At 46.4% G+C, this 22424-nt stretch overlaps 1 protein-coding gene across 1 annotated transcript in view; it reads left to right on the forward strand.

The window, feature by feature from the left end:
- The window catches only part of LOC119440133 (cuticle protein 10.9), a 46682-nt gene that overhangs the window by 18788 nt on the left and 5470 nt on the right, over window positions 1–22424 (forward strand). Inside the window, exon 2 of the mRNA XM_049662770.1 lies at window positions 16461–16625. Within this exon, the coding sequence (XP_049518727.1) occupies window positions 16461–16625 (165 nt within the window). The remainder of the gene's footprint in view (window positions 1–16460; window positions 16626–22424) is intronic.

Consider the following 22424-nt stretch of genomic DNA (forward strand, 5'->3'; position numbering starts at 1 on the left):
ATAACCATCTTTTTTTTGCGTGCAAAACATTGGCATCTCTTGCACTGCAAAGTGCAAGACATGCCAATACAGTTGCCTTATGTTGAGAATAAATTTCACAAAAGGAATAAACAGGCGATATTATGAAAAACCCCACAGAACAGCAAAACTGCAGAATACAGCATTGGCGTTAAAGAGGAAAAGAACGCTCGTCCTTTGAAGCCTAATCTTTCTTATTAAGTGGTAGTTTCGGGCTGCATAGCAAACAAGGAATGAAGGCTGCTCACTGCAGTTGTCAGCCAACCACGCTTTCTACCTGTTCTGCCGTTGTTACTGCACCTCGCAACACAGCAGTAATTCCCGTAGTACTTGACTATGGTCGGCATGACCTGAAAAAAAAAGTATTGGTTATGTCTTCTCTCCCGCCTTCGCACAAATTTTCACCTACGCACTTCGGATCGCCCTTCCGCGAAAAGCGTCACGTGCAATTGTCGCAGCAAAAAAAAAAAAAGCAACCTTCGGTACCATGCATGTGCTACTGAGGCAGGAGTGTTTATTCAGAATACGTCGTAGCCACAGTTTACAAACATTCTTCTCAAGTCGCAAGTTCTCCCTAAGTGCTCTCGTAACAAAGGGTTCAAGCAATCTGCGCACGCCACGAATTAGGATCCTAAGCATAACTGCATTCTTTCACACAATTGCACACACGTGAATTGAATTCACACTACCTATACCGGCGTGTGCCGACTCACTTTCTCGCGCCAAGAAACGATTTTCTCGCAAACGTGCTGCGCAGCATTCCAAATTGCTGTTTCTTACATATTGTGAAGTAATCCACGAACATCATGCGCGAAGTGAAGAACACAAAAAGCTCTCTGCACCGAACAGAGCACAATGTGACAAATGTCAACTTACGGCTGAAGTGACAAATACATAAGCAATTTGCAAAGTAATGAAGGGATAAAAGAACGTAATGAAGGCCTTCTTACCAAGCAGCAGCCAAGCAGACAGACGTCTGGCAGACGAACCCAGCAAAGACCACGCAGACGTTATCGCACATCTTTTGTAGCGTCACCTTGCCTGATCACACCATGGCCGATATTTGTAGCGATGCGTTATGCTTCATTCTATATACTAGTCTTATCATCCACCGCTCACGGCCGGCTGATCCCGTTGATAACGTCTACGTCTACAGCCACATAGAGAAGTAGACGTATAGTGCACTATAGAAAAGTTACTACAGTAGACAGCTAGTACGCACGTTCCCTTGGAGACAGGGAGTGTTGTATTGCACTCTGGCGGGCGGCATGAAGCTGCGTAGCTCGGCCGCTTTTAGGCTGGAGTGGCCACTCTTGTAATCCGTATGTTACTCTATGGTGCCCCGGCATCGGGGATCTTGATAGCCGAGAGCGACTTGTCCTCATTGATTAGTTCCCTGCCTCACAACGAGGGTCAATATGGTCTAGGCTAGTCAAGTCATTGCAGTTCCTGCAAGAACTACTGGCATAAGTGTCGGGATAAAGTTAGTGTATTAAAGCCGGGCTGGGATACGAGCCTGTTTGCAATAATCTGAGGGTCAATGCCTGCGCTGTATTGAACTTCTTGTGAGGAAGGGGATAGTCTCTCCTGCCGAGATAAAAGTGCTGCGTAATTTCGTTATATGTTGTCGGTTGATCTCAGTTCTCCACCACTGCGGGCCGGCCGGGGAGTTATCCATGGTCGCGGAAAGCGAGACTTCGCGCCTTGGAGTGGGCCAGCTCGTTGAGGCTTGTGCGGCCTCCCATGATGGATCTCATGTGAGCGGTGAAGCACGTGAGAGTGTGGGTGGCGATGCTTTTGCCGTCGAGGATTCGACAGGCTTCCTTACACACGGCGCCAACGCTGAAGGCGTGGATAGCTGCCCTGGAGTGGCTGAATATGTTGGCATGTTTCTCGTTCAGGAGGGCCAAGGCAATGGCCACTTGCTCGGCCGCACATGACGACTTGCTTCGTACCGAAGCTGCGTTAACTTCTTCGCATGCCTTTTTTACACAGGCTGGTGTAGATGTTGCTCATGCTCGTGCCAGTTCCGTTGATCAGACTGTGGCGCCGCTAGGAAGGCTGTGGTAGACTTCGTGGTGGATTACTGGATGACTTGACGTGCTGGGTGCAAAGATGGGACTGTTGCCAGCAACCGGTATTTGGGATAGCTTGATGTCGCGCTCTTGATGTCGCGCTCAATCCCACCGGTAGAGGCAGCAATCCGAGCAAAACCTGTATGAAGAAAACGAATGAGTTTGTAGGCCTCATCTTGGCATTGCCGCCGTGCCCACGCATCTGATTTAGCTTCATTACTTCAAATAAATTCAAACAGCGTCGCTTGTAAACATCACAATTACTCTGCTATGCCACTTCGAGGTATGACACTGGGTTTCTCAACAATGTGATGGGGGCGAAAAAGCCTGAAGTCGCGTGCATTTTTCAGTGCCAAAACCCCAAGCAGGTTTTTCCTGTTTATTAAGCTGGTGCTTTCTGCAGGAAAACGCTTTCCTAACTCAACAACTTCCACTAACCTTTCGTGAACCCAAAATGCAGTGATATCACCCGTAAATGCCAGCATTATTTCTTAATTTTGATGTGCCATATGTCATAGCTCTTAAGCAAAATGAACTGACTCTAAAAATTGAATTGAATTCTGGGTGTTTACGTGCCAAAACCACGATTTGATTATAAGGCATGCAGTAGTGGGGGACTCCGCCTTAATTTTGACCACCAGGGGATCTGTACCGTGCTCGCAATGGACTGAACACGGGCGTACTTGCATTTCGCCCCAATTGAAATGCGGCCGATGCGGCCGGAGTTTGATCCCGTGACCTCGTGCTTAGCAGCGCAACACCACAGCCTCTAAGTCACCGCGGCGGGTAGTTTAAATACAGAAGAGTAAGGGAAGAAACGAAGTATAGGAGCACCTATGAGCAATCGTCATGATATTTTGTTATTTTTATTTATTAAGTACTGCGGACACGTGGTCCAAGCAGGGAGGGCGACATATGGTACATACAATGAAAATCAGATAGACAAAACAAACAACCGTAACATTACAAGATTAGGGGTGCTATGCAGGATGCGCCGAGTTTGAAGAAACTCAGGATCTTCACGAACTCTGGCGACGCCTAAAATGAAAGAACTAATGGTAACAAGACAAAATTTGTCCGTCGGCACGCCTCCAATTTCACTGGTTTGTATAGATTCACTCTGGGTGCCTATCAACCCTTGGGCGTTGCCATATTGGCGGTCGACCAACTAGGGATCACGTGATCATACGGTCGGTGCATGGTTGTGCCTTCTTTCACTTGTTTTTCGTTCCACCGAGTGCATTACAGGCACAAGCATTTTAAAGTTTACAAGATGTACACTCAATGTGTATAGACTGATTTGTAGTATAATACGTTTCACGTTATACCACGAGGGGACGCTCATCCTCCACTTTTTTTCTCTGGACAGGATTGGCGCGGCTCGCTACGTACTTGCGCTAGCATTTCCGAGCACCTTTTGGTGTGCGCTTGGTTTTCTCACTGGGGTTTCAACAGATCGTTCGTTGTTCTTCACTTTCCTCTGGATTGGATTGGTGCGGCTCGCTACGTGCTTGCGGTCCCATTTCCGAGCACAAATTGGTGTGCGCCTGGTTTTCACACTGGGCTTTTAACAGATCGCTCGTTGCTCGCGGTAAAGTAAGGCTGCGAGACGTCTCACTTCCGAGACGACGCCCCGGAAGTGAGCGTCGGATAGCGCAGAAGTGGTTTGCCGCGCGCGCACCGTGTAAGCACTCCGGTATGCTGGAAAGCACTCATACAAGAGTCAGAAAACTACGCTTTATTTTCTTTTACGTTGCGATGCACCTTCATACTGACAAGCGTCGAGCGATGGCTTCTAACGACCGCAGGAAAGAGTCTTTATACTGGGTAATCCGAGCGATCCGTGGATTCTAACAAACACAAGAGAGGGTCTTTGCAGCGCACGTGGCCGCTGAGTGCCACCACATCCATCCCATGTGGGACTCCAGCATCGGTGCAGTTACCGTGTACCCATCGCTGACGAGGTGGCGCTTCACTTTTTGACAATAACTTTCAATTTTTTTTTCGTGTGAACGCCCGTCATGGGGTCCGCAAAGTTCAGGCTGTGGTTGACTATCTCCTAATGCAGATTGAGGCATAGCCCCGTTAGCACCCACTAAATTTGTGATCACTATGAATAATGGTCTCCGGTTGAACATTGGCTGCAATAATTGCGCCTAGCATCGCCGCCTTTCGTTGGTCGACCTTGAAAGTCGCAGCACCCCTCTGGTCGCGCAGAACATGCCGAAGACCCATGAGCCACCATCTTTAACACCGCCGTAATTTTGGCGGCTCAGCGGAAAGTTGTCACCCGACATTAGGCGGCCTCTATTGTACTTTTGCTCGCCACGAAGAAGGCACTCGTCAATTTGCGCTATCTACCCGCGGACATCGAGTGGAGGTTGCGCAAGCAGCTCGTCCCTCGCGAACTTACGGGTGTAGTTCCTTCAGTCGGCGATGACGTGCTCCGATAGAACTCCCTGAGCTCCCTCCGATAGATCTCCCTGAACAGCCATATATATAAATATATGGCTCAGGGAGTACGTGAGCCAAATCATTTGGCGCCTGGAGAGGTGGTCGTTCGGACGGCCGAGGCGGTCCGTGTTGAAGTAACTTCCTTCGCCTGTCTGCCCATGCAGTGCAGCGGTACCGTGTAACTGCGAAATCTGCTTTCGGCACCTGTTGCATCGGAAGGCCGCCCGGTGTCCATTCTGAGTCTTCCAATATAATGTGACCACTTCGCCTCCGCAGGTTGGTTGGTACGGGCTGAACCGCAGGTACTCGCAGGTGCCCCAGTACTCCGATGACGACGCCGGACTTGGCCTAGGGCTGGGGCGCGGTGGACGAGCACTGCTTGAAACAAGAGAGAGCTGAAGCGATCGCACAAACTTTCCCTCCGCAGCCTAGTCAAACCACTCTGCGCTCGGAAAATACAATTTGCCCGCCACGCTGTCTCCGCAAACGACGGCCTTCGCCTAACTCGTCACACAGCCAGCGCACTGACGTTTTGGAAAGGCAAAAATGACGCGAAAATCTACCTCGGTCATGTAGGTGAACGGGTCCAGACGGTCATATTGACGCTTACTGCCGCTGGATGCGATGACACAGGCTGCTGCTGCCGCCGCCATGTACACGAGTTAAACTCGAGGGGGGCTTCGCGCTGTAGGAATTTGGCACGAGTTCGCCTGTCAATCAAAAACATCGGTCACGCCCCGTTTGAGGCATGTAACTCTTGTCCGCGCCCACCACGCTTGGGCCACGCCCAAGTTATTTTTCGGCAACAGCGACGTGGTGCGGACCTGAGAGGCATTAACAATCTTGACCGGCGAAATAAAACACGCACAGCGCACTGTCGTCGGTGATGTACTGAGCACCACTATCAAAAAAAAAACAAAAACCGTCGACGTTCGCAGGCTGATGCATATATCTTCTTGTGCTGTGATGGCCCCACAACACGGTTCATTACCTGCATTGCGTCAATGTAGCGCAAAGCAAATAATTATAGGCAGGTGACTGTAGCTGCTTTCAAGGTGTCGATGCGCAGTGTTGGACGACGATCCTGAGCGGTCGTAGTGTTTTCCAACGACAACGTATCGCAGCGGTCATTTGAGATAGTTGCTCTGTCTTCAGTGATGTATTGGACCCGCAGTGTCGCAAACACGGTCAGCGGTCAGCGCAAACGCACCCAGTGTGATGGCATGTCTTCATCAGAAGCACGGCACACTAAACAATTGCAACACGTTCCTGCGTTCGAAGTCTCATTTCCTAACTGCACACAAGAGCTCTCACCCGCCAAATTGCGATAACTGCGCTGTCGTTACGATGTCCATCTGCGATCGCTCTTAACTCAGCAGCAGAGGCAATCGGCAAGCACATTGGAGTAAACAACACACTCAAATTCTGCGTACATGCGCACGGAGGCACATTCACTGGGCAAGCGGCGACAAGCGATGAATTGTGTCGCTGGGGAGCACGCTCTTCTTCGCAATGAATCGCGGAGACTTCGCGCACGCAGATAAACTGGTGCATTTTCATTGTGCTGCGTAACTACGGACCCTACAATACCGAACAGCAATTTTGCAGCGACAGCCGTTGCCCCCGTCTCTATGGCTAGAGTGTCGTTTCAGTTGGTGAAGTGGCGGCCTTAATAGCCACCTCAGTGAAAGCACCTGCGGTGAACAACCATGCCGCAGCGCTGCGTTGCGATTACCCTAATAGACAGGAAATGGACAGATCATTGTCATGGGGCGCTTTAACGTAAAATAATTCCAAACTGTTTTGATTCCAATTTCTGCAATCAGCCTCCAAGTTTGGTCAAAACATTTTTGGGCCACTCACAACTTCGCCTGTCTGTCACGCGACGTCACGAAAACCGCGATAGCTTCCCATCTGATTTAGCGTGTACACACTGATTATGCATGATTAAACCGCACAAAAGAAAAATAACCATTCCTGATTCGACGCCTTTTCACCATTAGCCCTCTGCTATTGGTCTAATATTTTCTGGCTATGCCCACTACGCCTGTCTGTCACGCGACCTCACAAAACCGCGAAAACCCACCACTTCAAAGTGATGTGTACGCGAAAAAAAATGCATTAATATGCCGAACAAAACTGAAAATTTTTCTGAACAGCCACAGACCGCCCCCTTCCGAAAGGAATAGAAGATGGCTACCCGCCGATCGCTCAGGCGTTTGCTACTCGCACCTGCCGGTGAGCATGCATTTATTTGCGCATGATAAACCTTTTTGCGTGGCAGTAAAACGTTATCGAGCCCTTTCGGCATGCATACGACATCGCTCTGCCAACTCTTCCTTGATGAGGATCCGTTTTAGCGGCATTCTTAACCTTTTCGTGCACGCCTCCGCGATTTTCGACCAGCCACGGCAAGCTAAGTAAGGCGAAGCGGACTAATCGGAGAAGCCGGCACCACCCTCTTCATGCGGGTATCTATGTTCACTGTACTGGCTCGGCCCAATCGAAACCCTCTCCACTAGAGCGTGCTCCTCGCCTCTTGTCAGCCAAGTAGATAGAAAAAAAAACTGAGTGTAGACAATGTTATTGGTTTTGAAAGCGAACAAAGGTGACCTCCTATAAGCGAGGAGAGTGTTTGATTTGGATTGTTCAGACAACGCTTCGGGTCACCGTCCGATGCTTGCGTCGCAGGTTACATAAATTTGACGTCAGGAGTTTGGAATCAAAATAGTTTAGAATCATTTTACGCTATAGCGCCCATGAATGACTTTATGCGTCATATCGCATCTATTTTATCGAGAATAGCACTGCAGCGCCCCTGGCGACGGCTCCCCATATGAACTCTCTCCTGCGGGCGACCCTCTAGAATATCCGCTTGTAAGCTTTCGCCTCACTGTCGCCACTCGTGCCAAAAAAGTGCAAAATTTAATAATTCAGTCGATGTCCGTTTGTCATCACAAATTTATAGCATTCAAAACAAAAAACCGATACTTTATGAAATAAAATGATTGTTATTTTATTTGCTGTATTTCGATGTATTCGATTGAGGAAAAGTGTAGGTGCAAGGATGCACCGCATGTGCCCTGTTCGCATTCGACGGAGGATAGAAAGATAATACTTGAAAGAGGAGGCACGCCTTTGACGCGCCCGAGAGAGGCGTGGCAAGCGACTCACGGCTAAAGTCCCTATATAAGAAAAGTACCGCCATATACTCTTTCCTCCACCACCTCCTCTTCTAAAGCGCTTGCTTTTTTCTTTACTTTTTGCTTACGAAAGCCAAGTCGACGGTGGCGCGCCTAGAAAGTCCACGTTGAAGCTTTCAGGCCGGGCGCGCGACGCCGCCGCCGCCGGCGACTGCGGCTGCACAGAGGACATTCAACATGGCTCTGAGGCGGAGAAAAAGAAAATATAAAGAAGTGAATAAAGCCCCTATATATAAAAAGTGAACTGTCGCTGAACTGTCAAAACTGATCAACAAGAAGAAAGTAAGGGATATTCGAAATTATAATGTGGGAAAAATTGAGGAAGCCGTAAAATATGGACGCAGCAAGAAATCAGTAAGAAGAAAACTAGGCATAGGACAAGGCAAGATGTATGCACTGAAAGATAAGCATGGTAATATCATCAGCAATTTCGATAGCATAGTAAAAGCAGCAGAAGAATTCTATACTGACCTGTACAGTAGCCAAAACAGCCAAGCTACTTTTATTCGAAATAGTGATGTACCTGATACAGAAGCTCCTTCTATAACTAGCGATGAAGTTGGAAGGGCCTTGAAAGACATGACCAGGGGGAAAGCACCTGGAGAAGATTGAATAACAGTAGATTTAATCAAATATGGAGCAAATATCATGCTTGAAAAGCTTGCGGCCCTTTATACGCAATGCCTCACAACTTCAAGTGTACCAGAGAGCTGGAAGAACGCCAACATTATACTTATCCATAAGAAGGGAGACGTTAAAGAATTGAAGAATTACAGACCCATTAGCTTGCTTTCAGTATTGTATAAAATATTCACCAAGATAATTTCCAATAGAATCAGGACAACACTTGACTTCAGTCAATCAAGAGAACAGGCTGGCTTCAGGAAAGGATATTCTACGATGGACCATATCCATGCCATCAATCAGGTAATCGAGAAATCTGCGGAGTACAATCAACCTCTCTATATGGCTTTCATAGATTATGAAAAGGCATTCGATTCAGTAGAGATACCAGCAGTCATAGAGGCATTGCGTAATCAAGGAGTAGAGGAGGCATATGTGAATATCTTAGCAAATATCTACAAGGATTCCACAGCTACCTTGGTTCTCCACAAGAAAAGTAGAAAGATACCTATCACGAAAGGGGTCAGGCAAGGAGACACAATCTCTCCAATGCTATTCACTGCATGCTTAGAAGAAGTATTCAAGCTCTTAGACTGGGAAGGATTAGGAGTGAGGATCGACGGCGAATATCTCAGCAACCTTCGGTTTGCAGATGAGATTGTCCTATTGAGCAACAATGCAGAGGAATTACAACAAATGATTGAGGACCTTCATCGAGAAAGTGCAAGAATTGGGTTGAAGATGAATATGCAGAAGACAAAGATAATGTTCAATAGCCTGGCAAGGGAACAAGAATTCAGGATCGCCAGTCAGCCTCTAGTCTCTGTAAAGGAATATGTTTATCTAGGTCAACTACTCACAGGGGACCCTGACCATGAGAAAGAAATTTACAGAAGAATAAAATTGGGTTGGAGTGCATACGGCAGGCATTGCCAAATCCTGACTGGTAGCTTACCACTGTCGTTGAAAAGAAAAGTGTACAATCATTGCATTCTACCGGTGCTAACATATGGGGCACAAACTTGGAGGTTAACAAAGAAGCTCGAGAACAAGTTAAGGACCGCACAAAGAGCGATGGAACGAAAAATCTTATGAGTAACGTTAAGAGTCGCTGGGACCACTCGACTAGGCGCAAGGTAATGCTTCAGTAGCTTTACAACTACATGCCACGGTAATGCATTAGTCTGCTAGCAGAAACTGTTCGGATGTTAACTCACGGAAGCAACGCGTTGGGGTCGCACTCGTAGTAAATCAAGGCGCGGCCTCATCATCATTTAAGATGGCTCTGGGCATCTGAGAATCTAGCTTGTTGCGCCACTAGAGGCCGTTCAAATGCGACCACAGGTGTTTCAATAAGACCTAATAATTAATCGCACCACCAATCTCCGCGATAAAAATTCACGGCGTGCGCAGTGAAATCTGGATGTGTGCCATTTAAAGGACCCCGGTAGATTTTGGTTAGCCACTGGAAGGTCTATGGAACGTCTGGCCGAAAAAGGGTCATTATTAAAACTGAAAGGAGAAATGTGAAGGTCTTGGTGTCATGCCACCAGGAGGCGAGCGTCGCTGCCGGCAGACACTCTGTTCCATTTTTCATTGTTTTATAGTGTGAGCTATACGCCTCCCTCTACGGCTTGCTTCTATACAGGAGCCCAGAGTCTGCGTGAAGTTCACGGGACGAACCCCACCTAAACATTTTTTTAACATTTTCTCTTGGTTTATTGCTACGCGGTGCATTTCCAATGACCTCTATGTGCGTTCTGCACTGGATGACCTCTCGAAACCACGTGCTATGGCCGATGGGTTTGCGGGCCGATGCGCCTTGCATAAATGCGTCTGTGCGTAAGCGTGGCTCCCTCGAGAAGAACAACACGCGACCGTCTGTTTGAAATTTTGTCTATTTTCACGGCCGTGCATTGCTTTGATACTTAGAAGACTTGACCGCTAGCGCATGGTTTACGCACTGCCTTTGCCAGTTTGCGTTGTCGAAACATGCAGAGTGGCCCTCTAAGCATACTGCACAACTGCAGATTTTATTGTGGTTGTGTGAGTGCACCGTCGTTGAGGCACCTCGTCGTACGGCAAAATAACAGAAAGGCTGGTCGATAACAGACGTTACCGCGCAGAATCACATAACATTGTACGTATTCGATGGAGAACAGGCTGGGCGCACATAAGGACTGATTCATTCACTCGTGAAGCAGCTCTGGCTCTATGAGAGACACCATAGTGGAGGCCCCCGATGAACTGTTTTTTTTTTCTAGACGCTACCTTATTCAGGTGCTATATTTTCATTCTCAGAGTTATAATAATTGCTTTCCAAATGATGTCTTACTACAGTGTTTCATTGTGCGACCTTGTTCAGTTCACTGTAGAACTGTAACATCACCGAATATTTATTATTAAATACTGATTCTGATCTGCGGCTCATTATTATGTACCTAAATCTACGTACACGTGTGTTCTTGCTATTATTCGTAAATGCGGCCGCCGCGGCTGGGAATTGAACCTACGACCTCGTGCTCACCAGCACAATGCCATAGACACTGAGATACCGTGGTTATTTCATACAAAGAGAAGCCCACAGTTGCAGCCGATGATCGAAAACTGTGCCTTCGCGATTTTTTCTAGCAGTTATGCAGCATCTGGTACAGATTGCACGATCGCAAGTGTTATACAAGTGCTGGGCGCGTGTTTTTTTGTAGCGCGTTTGGTAAAGTATCTTCTAGCGATCAATGGGCGCAACATATTTTGTGGGTCAATTAAAGCCTTTGGCTATGATTACTAAATAGTCTTTCTTAACATTTAGCGTCATTGCAGGAATTCCGTGGAACATTTTTCTGGTGACTACGGAGAACAACCATCGCTGTTATTTTTCCATATTCTTGAAGATTTGCGGAGTGTTACACTGGTGAAATAGGGCAACTTGTAATTACCGTGGTTCCATCATGGATTTTCTTGTAATCTACCAACTCAACAGTTAAGAAATGATATATGAATTTTTTTTATCATGCGCGTGCAATGTTTCTATAGTATCTCAAGACGACGTATTGTGACAATTAGTATTGCATCAGAACAGGTAAAACTGCATGTTTCTGTCCCCTGCATTTAATAATACGAGTTCTGCATCTTGCATGCGTGTTTGGCATTGTCCTAAAAAGAACGGAATGTGCCAAATTAGTTGTGAGGAAGCCATTAAGGTAGATGAAGGTTCATGAAGGGTAAAAACTGTCAAACACACAACCTGGAAGCATGTGTCGCACTTCCTGAGGTAACACAGACCCTTGCCCACATTACAAGGAACCTTGCACCAGGTCCAGACCGGATAACGTATAAAGTCCTCCGCAATTTAGACGACCAATCTCTTCAAGAGCTAACTTATATCTTTAACGAGCACTGGCTAAACGATAGAAACCCTACAAGGCGATTAGAAACACGCACAGATTACCCTTATTCCTCAACCGAGTAAATCCTCGCTATTTCAGAATTTAAGACCTGCCTCCCACACGGGTTGTGTAAACAAATTTTTCCCCCGACACTCACTTTGGCTTCCACCTCAACCTATCGCTCATTGGATGCCCTCCCGCACAATAAAAAGACCACATTCTACCTCGAACAGGAGGCGCACGTCACGTTAGAGCCATTCTAGCATTTGACATCACAAAGGCCTTTCACAATGCAGGCCACGAACATATCCTGAAATCCCTGGCCACCACAGGCTGCGGCCGTAGGATCTGGCAGCATGCCGAAGTCCTTTTGGAATATCGCACCGCCGAGATTAGATTTAGCCAGTCCTTTACTTGAGCCTTACAGCAGTCCACTTCTGCCTTTACTTCCACTTCCGCAGTTTACTTCAGCCTTTACTTCAGCTGAAGTAAAGGCTGAAGTCCTTTACTTCAGCCTTACAGCAGTCCACTTCCAGTCCTTTACCCTAGCGAACAGCAGCAGACCACACAGACTGGTCCTATTAGAGCACTGCACGTCCCCTGATTCTCGGCTCCGGCCTGGCCATTGTTAAAGTTTTCCCGCCCGAGCCCGGCCTGGTGACTCAAAGCTTTGTACGATCGACATCTTAGAGACGTTCACTATTCGCCTGGATATCTGGTACTCCTGTGGTCACCGACTCGTCACGTTGGCCTGCCTGAAAAACTCCTGTCTCGGTACACAGGCCCATATCGAGTGCTGCGTGCCGTGACTCCAGTTACGTATGAAATCGCCCCAGTCAGTACCAGTGCCTCAACTGCCCCGAATTACACTGACGCTGTGCATGTCGCACGCCTAAAACCGTATTACCCTCCTGTTCCCACTGATATTTACACGCACCGGGACGGTGATTCTGCCGCCGGGGATAAAGATACATGTATATTGCGTGTTTCTTCTGGACGATGCCCGCGAACGTCCAGACGAAGAAGACGAACTGCGCTTTGCTGTCGAGCTGTCGGCTGAACTGGCCAGCACTGCAGCTATCCTTTGTACATATACGTTGTAAATAGTCTCCAGTATTTAATCCTTCGTTCACGTAACAATATATATTAGGCCCGGGAGCTCGTTAGCGAACCAGCGCAGCACACAGGCGATGATGATGAACACATATACAGGCGAAGAGGAGGATAGGTAAAAGTGCGAGGATGATGATGATAAATATACAGATGAGGAAGATGTGCGTAATAAACGCCCACAATATACATATAGGAAAATGTTATTCACGGATTCAAGTATTCAGTGTCAGCTGGCCGCTGCTCCAAACTACACATATATATCAGTAGTTTATCCTCGGCTAGAAACATTACCTAACACTACCAACTTTAAAACGGTACATTGGTTATCTTAAGGCTATATGGAACATCCAATATACAAGGAATGATCTTGCATCAAGAGAAGTTAGAATAAAGTAGTGTCCTTTGTTATCTTCCCTTTGGTAACAATATTTGCAACATCACATTGGGTCAGTCAGAAAATCCGAGATGATATGGTCAAATGAAAGAATGCAGAGAAACAAAAAAGAAGACGCCAGCGATCTGCCAGCATTTGCTGTTTTTCGATGTAGTAAATAATACACCGCTATGGCACTGTCATATCGCCCATGGCCAGTACACTGGTGCGAAGGTGAGACAGAACGTTTTACATGCTCATAATGCACAACTGATTGGTAGTAGGCGTGAAAATGCCGCTAAGAGTCCGTTCCACGAACTCTTACGAGTTCTACTCTCGAGCCAGTAAGCGAACAACGCAACAGTCATCGCAGAAAGCCTCTGCGACTAAATCATGTGCTTCCGGCCGCACTTAGATTTTGTGCGAGTAGTGTGCGCCTAACTACGCGCGCTAGGGGCAACACTATAAGTAAAAAAAAACACCGCTTATTTTTCCATCTGCGGTAAGTGACAAAATACAAGTCTTTATACAAACACCCGTTTTGTTTATTTCAAACAAACAATTCGCTTCTGATTCGCGACGCCTGTTTCGGTATTCCAAACTAACCCTATCACATTTGCCGAGGGCAAGTAACGTAACTGTGATGCGGGGATCAGGGTGACACCACGCACATGGTAAATTACGTACTTTTAAGAAGATTGTTTTCCGAAGGAGGGCGAGTGTCCCGGTGACACCTTTTTAACTTTCATACACTTTGCCCTGCTAGTTACGTTGTATTTACACAAAGGCAGATCATTATAGTGTAAAGTCTGAAAATTGAGCTCAAAGACTAAATGGGGTACAGCTAGGACAGAGAAAAGAGCGCACAAAATATCATCTTGACTGATAGAATAATTTCCCCGAAACAATCGCAGGTAGTGCACATTGTTTGTAAGTGCCACAGGTGTCTGCGTAATTGCTTTTATTATAGTTTAATGAATGTTTCGGCACTGCCCCACAAGGAATTCCAAGCTTTAGTTTTTCACATAATCCAAGTAAATGTTTCTTCAGGAAGCAGCAATACATACCAGTTCTAAATTTCGCTGGTTACTGCTGTTCCTGTCTTGCTCATAGCAACAGCAACACATGACCTACTCATATAAAGCATCGGTTTATATAAACAGATTTGTATGACTGTAGATAGGTAGACAGCGGTACCAGTGTCCGGCTCTTATCTCTGCGGACTTACGCAGTTAAACTACAAATGGCAACTAAATGTCGGCACTCCATCAAACATACACTTCAAAGCAGACAATTCTTTTAAAAAAGCAAATATTTTATGCCTTCCTAACCAGGATTTCCGCGTCTGTTTGGTTGCTTTGTCGTCAAGAAATGTGGGACCGATCCAACAGATGGTGCAAAAACATCTGAGATAATCCTGTAGGCCGTGTTATGTGTAGTAGCGAAGGAATGGGGTGGAGTGTGCCTCTGCGTGTTGCGCCGGGCAGGCGAATAAGTGCTGTGCTGAAGAACGCGGGGGGAATAGAAAATAAGTTTTATAACGTTAAATTAAAAGAACCCCGAAAGCTTTCCTTTTGATTAGTGTTAAACATGTGTGTTTCCTGAGCAAATATTTTACAGATACTCTCGTTTATTCTCCTATACATCTTTCTAACACTATTAAGAGGCGACAACCATGCAAAGAATACCAACGTTCGCAGATATGATGCAATGTACAATTCTGCAGCTAGCGGTGCGCCGATTTCGTTGGCACACAATAAATAGAGAACGTAGAGCTGGAATGAGCATTTAAGATGCAGTGCCATATATGAGCAGTATAATAATGTAGTGATATGTATCAACAAATGGTAGCACGATTGAAGTCGGTAGCCAAGCTGGCCGTTGAGTTATGCTAGAAATTTTACTCGCTTTAATTAGTTAGAATAATCTTGTAAGAAAGACCAGCAAGTGTGCGCAATTGCCGGCGGAAAAAGCTTTTTTTTTGCAGTAAGTGATCGCACAAGGCACAGAGAAATATTCAGACGATAAGAAGGACATTTTCATAGGTAAATAAAAACTGCCTATGGTTTCATTTCGCCCTATGAACGTAGCAGCAGTAAATTGATAGCAGAGCGTTCCCGGTAATTCCGGCAACTGAAGTGATGAAGTTACAGAAAGAACAAAGAAAGCGCGATAACAGCTCCCAAATCTCTCCAAAGTAACTTCCAAAACAAATATTTCCAATCTCATTTGCCCTTTCATGTGTCAGGTGGTATAGTACGCACAATAGGCGGGCGATGTAAAACTATGGCATTTTTCACTTGGCCTCCAGGACCAACACAAAGAACAAATCTGCTGCAGGAAGCTGAGCGTATCTCGGCGTGACCAAAGGGTGGAAATTCTGTGGCGCTTTTCTTCACTTCTATACCTCCTTGCCACATCGCTGTCCACACCACAATCATGGGAGACAAGCTCGCAAAACTCCTTCTCTCATTCTCCATCACGGGAGAGGACGATGGTTACGTAACGGCAGGCGAGGTGTATAAAACACGAGGAGCGGCATTTTTTGAGCCACAGTCGCAGCGTAACTGTTGTGGTGTACGGAACAGCCAGCGGTAACCCATCCGTGGATATGATGTCTAAGGTAGCAGCGTAGTGACCAATTTCTATGCTCATCTAAAAACAAGGACGGCCTCTTTGTCAGTGTTTCTTTCGCGGCTGCAAATATAAATGTAAGGCAGGATGGCCTGAGACGCTTTCTGAGGGTATATGTTACAGATTACAAGCATTATTTTCGCATCTACAGTTATATGTGTAATACTCTCTTAAGAGCCGCTATCAATTTGTGTCTTCGAGTGATCCCGTTTGTCTGGAAGATTTACTTGTTTTCTATCAAGTTCTTCCTTTAAAAATAACGAAGCAAGTACTCAGCTAGCTCGTCAGATTATACTCTGCATTTTCATCAAACATGAACTTAGACACATGCTACATGTCGTCGTCGTGTTACTTTGATAGCTTTCTGAAATTATTACAATTAAGGAGTTTCCAAGCACTTTATTAGATCGCAAGGTAGGCTGACGGTTTCATTACTGCTCTAGAACGCGAAAGGGATAACGATAACATGCGTTCTTGTAAAAGAATAAGCAACTGTAATCGGGTTGCAGTCTAACCAATAAAATGTGCAATTCAGAAGTGGTCTATGCGATGATATTGATGTTAATCATACGCAATGCAGGTCCCTGTGTTCCTTGCCGTTCTCACCCTTGTGAGAGCTGGTAACATCTTTGGTGGCGGCCAGCAATATGGTTTCCAAGGAGCTGGTTTTCAAGGCGGAGGTTTCGGTGGACCACTGTACGCTGCGGCTGCTACTCCTGGCGTCTCCGCTGCTGGTGCCTCCTACGTGCGTAATGTAATATTTGTAATGCGGTTTTGCTTGCATCATGTTGCAGTGCCAATTGTTTTTACTAACACTATAAACATCGATGTACTGTTTTTCAACTACGGCTTTGCTGCATATATTTCGGTTAGGAAGGCACAAAACATAATGAAGTGCAGACTGAATAATATGTTAATTCCAATAAAGACGGAGCAGAACTTATGCTACCGCTAGTAATTCTGATATTTTATTCCTCATAGCGATGTTAACAACACTGCTGTGCGTTGTAAGGAATTGTAGCATGCTCGAAATGCGTTACTTCTGTGGCACATTGACAAAGCCTTGTTATACATTGAGCACTTCCGTAAGGACGTAACAATTTTTTTGCGAGAGTTTAGCAACTTGACAAAATGCGGGTTGTTTTGGTTTGCTCGATTATTTACCGAAATCTATAGGAGCTTCAGGTCTTCAAAAGTACGTGGTTATAATAATGGGCACTAAATGGTACAACGAACACTCTCATAGGCCGGAGATATAAACACAAAATTGCTTTCGTGTTTCCGAAGTGTGAGCTAATCCTCTTCAACATCGTGCATCGCTTGGTATCCTATTTTAAATTCTCAAATACTTCCTTTTATTCCATCAGCCTCCCCAACCATACAGCTTTGGCTACGACTCTACGGATGAATTTGGCACCCAACTCTTCCACAAGGAGCAAGGCGACGCCAGCAACGCAAAGACTGGTTCCTACGGTTACCGCGACGCAAACGGCCTCTTCCGCACAGTGAAGTACGTGGCCGATGCCAACGGATTCCGTGCAACTGTGGACACGAATGAGCCCGGCACGGCTCCCGGTGCCAGCGCAGACGCGGTGTTCAACGCTAATCCTGTGGCGGCACCTGCCGGAGCGGGTAGTGGCAAGGCTGGAGCGGGTGGTCCCTGGGCTGGTTAATCTGAGGTGTTTAGGGACATGCCTAATTATTAAAAGTGTTGTTTGTGCTCAAAAGTCTTGCAAATATGTTGTATGGAATAAATCACCTAACCATCATCACTGCTGCATATAAATATGATCGTGGGCATATTCTTTTACGCACACCTGCTACGCCGAAATTCTTGCGGTTATACACTACAGGATCGAGTTACACGCTGCGACCACAAAAGGTCGTAACTCTTGTAATGATGACATGAGCACTTAATATTTTCAGCTCCTTAACACTTTTGACCTGCAGCACGTGAAGAGACGAAAAAAAGTTACATAAAGAAAAGCCATCCAGAAGCAAAGTTTCACGTGTGGGGTAGCATAAGTCATACGTCGAAGATAAAAGTGCTTAGTAAGCTCGATGTAGGTGAACGGAGCGTCCCGATTCTCAACGGAGTCGTTTATGGAGCGTTTCGGAGCCGCGCGGTAGGCAAGTTCTCGGGTAGACACGTGAGCCGACTCGTTCAGATCGGGGCAGCAGCCCCAATGAGACCCACACGTGCAGGAAAAAGTTGATAATATGATTAGTATTCATGTGCTGTCTTGCAGTTTGATAGATCTGCTTCGAGATGGTGCCCTTTTCAAATGCCCTGACCGTAGAACGGGAGTCGCTGTATGTAGCGTCTCTCGAGCCATTTAATAAAGCTAAGGCAATTGCCATTTGCTCAGGCAGATCAGAATGTTCCGCCCGAACCAGGGCATCATTAGATATCATTTGTTTAACTACAACCACAACAATTGTGAACGCACACCGACTTCTCTACGCAGCGGCATCCACAAAGCTGACCTGTCGATGATCACTATGTATCTGCTTTAGGAGGTTGGCCCCTATCGCCCTACGCCGACCCCGATTATGTTCGGAATGCATATTCCTAGGAACAGGTTCCACAGTAATGTTCTCCCGTACACAGTGGGGAAGACTTGAGTATAGCTGCGTAAGCGCGTCGGCTGGTAACCGAGTACGCGCAAGATACAACTCCCCGCCTTGGACGCGGAAAGACGAGCTGAATTGCATGCGTTCCTGCGGAGCCGCAGTCTCCCTTAGGGTATTATGTATATAAGTGATCCGTGCGGGCATACAACAGCATGCCCAGAACTCGTTTGGAAATCTTCCTGAGTTGTGTGTTCAATTTGTCCCTTTCAGCCCTATTCCACTGGTGCATAGCCGCCACATACGTCATGTGACACAAGATGAAAGGGGCAATCAACTGAAGGAGGTTGAGTCCATGCTGCCGATTCCACACTCTCCGAACCATCCGAACGGCATTGTCCATCTAAGCACTTAGCTTATTCACGGTCTGCCCATTCTTGCCTCCCGATTCTATAATCATGCCCAGAACCTTGATCCATTCGACCCAAGGTATGCGGCCTCGGTCCTTTATACATAACGGTATATTCGTAGTCTCTAAAAGCACCCAGTACTTGGGTTTTGGGCCTCGTTTTTTAGGACAATATAACAGGAGCTCCGATTTCAATGGGGAACACTTCAAAACAGTACGTTCCAAATAAGTCGCCTGGTAAGTCCTACGATGCCTATGTTGAACACAGAAGGGGAAATGACAGAGCCTTGTCGCGTGCCTTCGCCACCAAGTTCGAGTAATGGCGATTGCAATTGACCTACCCGGAGGGTAGCCGTCTTTCCCGTTAGAAACGACTTGACATAATTGTTAAATTGTTCGCCCAAATTTAGACAAGAAATCGACTCTAGAATGTGCGAGTGGAGAATGTTATCAAAAGCCTTTTCGAGGTCCAAACCTAGAATTTTCCGGACATCACCGGAGCAACCCTCCAAGAATTGATGCTTAATCAGCTTCATAGCGTCCTGTGTATACAAGCCTGCGCTAAATTTTTACATAATGTCTGGATAGGTATCGTTGTCCCCCAGGAAACGGGTGAGACGGTTGAGGACCGCATGCTCAGAAACCTTGCCCACACAGGACGTGAGCGAGATGGGCCTCAGGTTGTCAACAATGGGCGCTTTGCCCTGTTTGGGAATGAGAACAGGTAGGGCAGTCTTCCAGGGAGTCGGAACGATTCCGTGGCGCCACATTTAAATAATCTCATCTGTGGGGTACTCAATCGACCTATCGTCAAGACTCCGCTGTGTCTTGTTAGAAATGCCATCCGGTCTCGGTGCGAACATGCCAATAAATCCGTGCAAAGCTATGCGAATCTCCTCTGCAGCAGGCAAGTTTCAGTTGTGTGACTGCAAGGCTAACTAACACCGCCCAAAAAAGGAATGTCGCTGGGACCACTCGACTAGGCGCAAGGTAATGCTTCAGTAGCTTTACAACTACATGCCACGGTAATGCATTAGTCTGCTAGCAGAAACTGTTCGGATGTTAACTCACGGAAGCAACGCGTTGGGGTCGCACTCGTAGTAAATCAAGGCGCGGCCTCATCATCATTTAAGATGGCTCTGGGCATCTGAGAATCTAGGTTGTTGCGCCACTAGAGGCCGTTCAAATGCGACCACAGGTGTTTCAATAAGACCTAATAATTAATCGCACCACCAATCTCCGCGATAAAAATTCACGGCGTGCGCAGTGAAATCTGGATGTGTGCCTTTTAAAGGACCCCGGTAGATTTTGGTTAGCCACTGGAAGGTCTATGGAACGTCTGGCCGAAAAAGGGTCATTATTAAAACTGAAAGGAGAAATGTGAAGGTCATGGTGTCATGCCACCAGGAGGCGAGCGTCGCTGCCGGCAGACACTCTGTTCCATTTTTCATTGTTTTATAGTGTGAGCTATACGCCTCCCTCTACGGCTTGCTTCTATACAGGAGCCCAGAGTCTGCGTGAAGTTCACGTGACGAACCCCACCTAAACATTTTTTTAACATTTTCTCTTGGTTTATTGCTACGCGGTGCATTTCCAATGACCTCTATGTGCGTTCTGCACTGGATGACTTCTCGAAACCACGTGCTATGGCCGATGGGTTTGCGGGCCGATGCGCCTTGCATAAATGCGTCTGTGCGTAAGCGTGGCTCCCTCGAGAAGAACAACACGCGACCGTCTGTTTGAAATTTTGTCTATTTTCACGGCCGTGCATTGCTTTGATACTTAGAAGACTTGACCGCTAGCGCATGGTTTACGCACTGCCTTTGCCAGTTTGCGTTGTCGAAACATGCAGAGTGGCCCTCTAAGCTTACTGCACAACTGCAGATTTTATTGTGGTTGTGTGAGTGCACCGTCGTTGAGGCACCTCGTCGTACGGCAAAATAACAGAAAGGCTGGTCGATAACAGACGTTACCGCGCAGAATCACATAACATTGTACGTATTCGATGGAGAACAGGCTGGGCGCACATAAGGACTGATTCATTCACTCGTGAAGCAGCTCTGGCTCTATGAGAGACACCATAGTGGAGGCCCCCGATGAACTGTTTTTTTTTTCTAGACGCTACCTTATTCAGGTGCTATATTTTCATTCTCAGAGTTATAATAATTGCTTTCCAAATGATGTCTTACTACAGTGTTTCATTGTGCGACCTTGTTCAGTTCACTGTAGAACTGTAACATCACCGAATATTTATTATTAAATACTGATTCTGATCTGCGGCTCATTATTATGTACCTAAATCTACGTACACGTGTGTTCTTGCTATTATTCGTAAATGCGGCCGCCGCGGCTGGGAATTGAACCTACGACCTCGTGCTCACCAGCACAATGCCATAGACACTGAGATACCGTGGTTATTTCATACAAAGAGAAGCCCACAGTTGCAGCCGATGATCGAAAACTGTGCCTTCGCGATTTTTTCTAGCAGTTATGCAGCATCTGGTACAGATTGCACGATCGCAAGTGTTATACAAGTGTTGGGCGCGTGTTTTTTTGTAGCGCGTTTGGTAAAGTATCTTCTAGCGATCAATGGGCGCAACATATTTTGTGGGTCAATTAAAGCCTTTGGCCATGATTACTAAATAGTCTTTCTTAACATTTAGCGTCATTGCAGGAATTCCGCGGAACATTTTTCTGGTGACTACGGAGAACAACCATCGCTGTTATTTTTCCATATTCTTGAAGATTTGCGGAGTGTTATACTGGTGAAATAGGGCAACGTGTAATTACCGTGTTTCCATCATGGATTTTCTCGTAATCTACCAACTCAACAGTTAAGAAATGATATATGAATTTTTTTATCATGCGCGTGCAATGTTTCTATAGTATCTCAAGACGACGTATTGTGACAATTAGTATTGCATCAGAACAGGTAAAACTGCATGTTTCTGTCCCCTGCATTTAATAATACGAGTTCTGCATCTTGCATGCGTGTTTGGCATTGTCCTAAAAAGAACGGAATGTGCCAAATTAGTTGTGAGGAAGCCATTAAGGTAGATGAAGGTTCATGAAGGGTAAAAACTGTCAAACACACAACCTGGAAGCATGTGTCGCACTTCCTGAGGTAACACAGACCCTTGCCCACATTACAAGGAACCTTGCACCAGGTCCAGACCGGATAACGTATAAAGTCCTCCGCAATTTAGACGACCAATCTCTTCAAGAGCTAACTTATATCTTTAACGAGCACTGGCTAAACGATAGAAACCCTACAAGGCGATTAGAAACACGCACAGATTACCCTTATTCCTCAACCGAGTAAATCCTCGCTATTTCAGAATTTAAGACCTGCCTCCCACACGGGTTGTGTAAACAAATTTTTCCCCCGACACTCACTTTGGCTTCCACCTCAACCTATCGCTCATTGGATGCCCTCCCGCACAATAAAAAGACCACATTCTACCTCGAACAGGAGGCGCACGTCACGTTAGAGCCATTCTAGCATTTGACATCACAAAGGCCTTTCACAATGCAGGCCACGAACATATCCTGAAATCCCTGGCC

This window comes from Dermacentor silvarum, chromosome 2 (genome assembly GCF_013339745.2).
Source record: "Dermacentor silvarum isolate Dsil-2018 chromosome 2, BIME_Dsil_1.4, whole genome shotgun sequence".
In the NCBI taxonomy this organism is placed as follows: Eukaryota; Metazoa; Arthropoda; class Arachnida; order Ixodida; family Ixodidae; genus Dermacentor; species Dermacentor silvarum.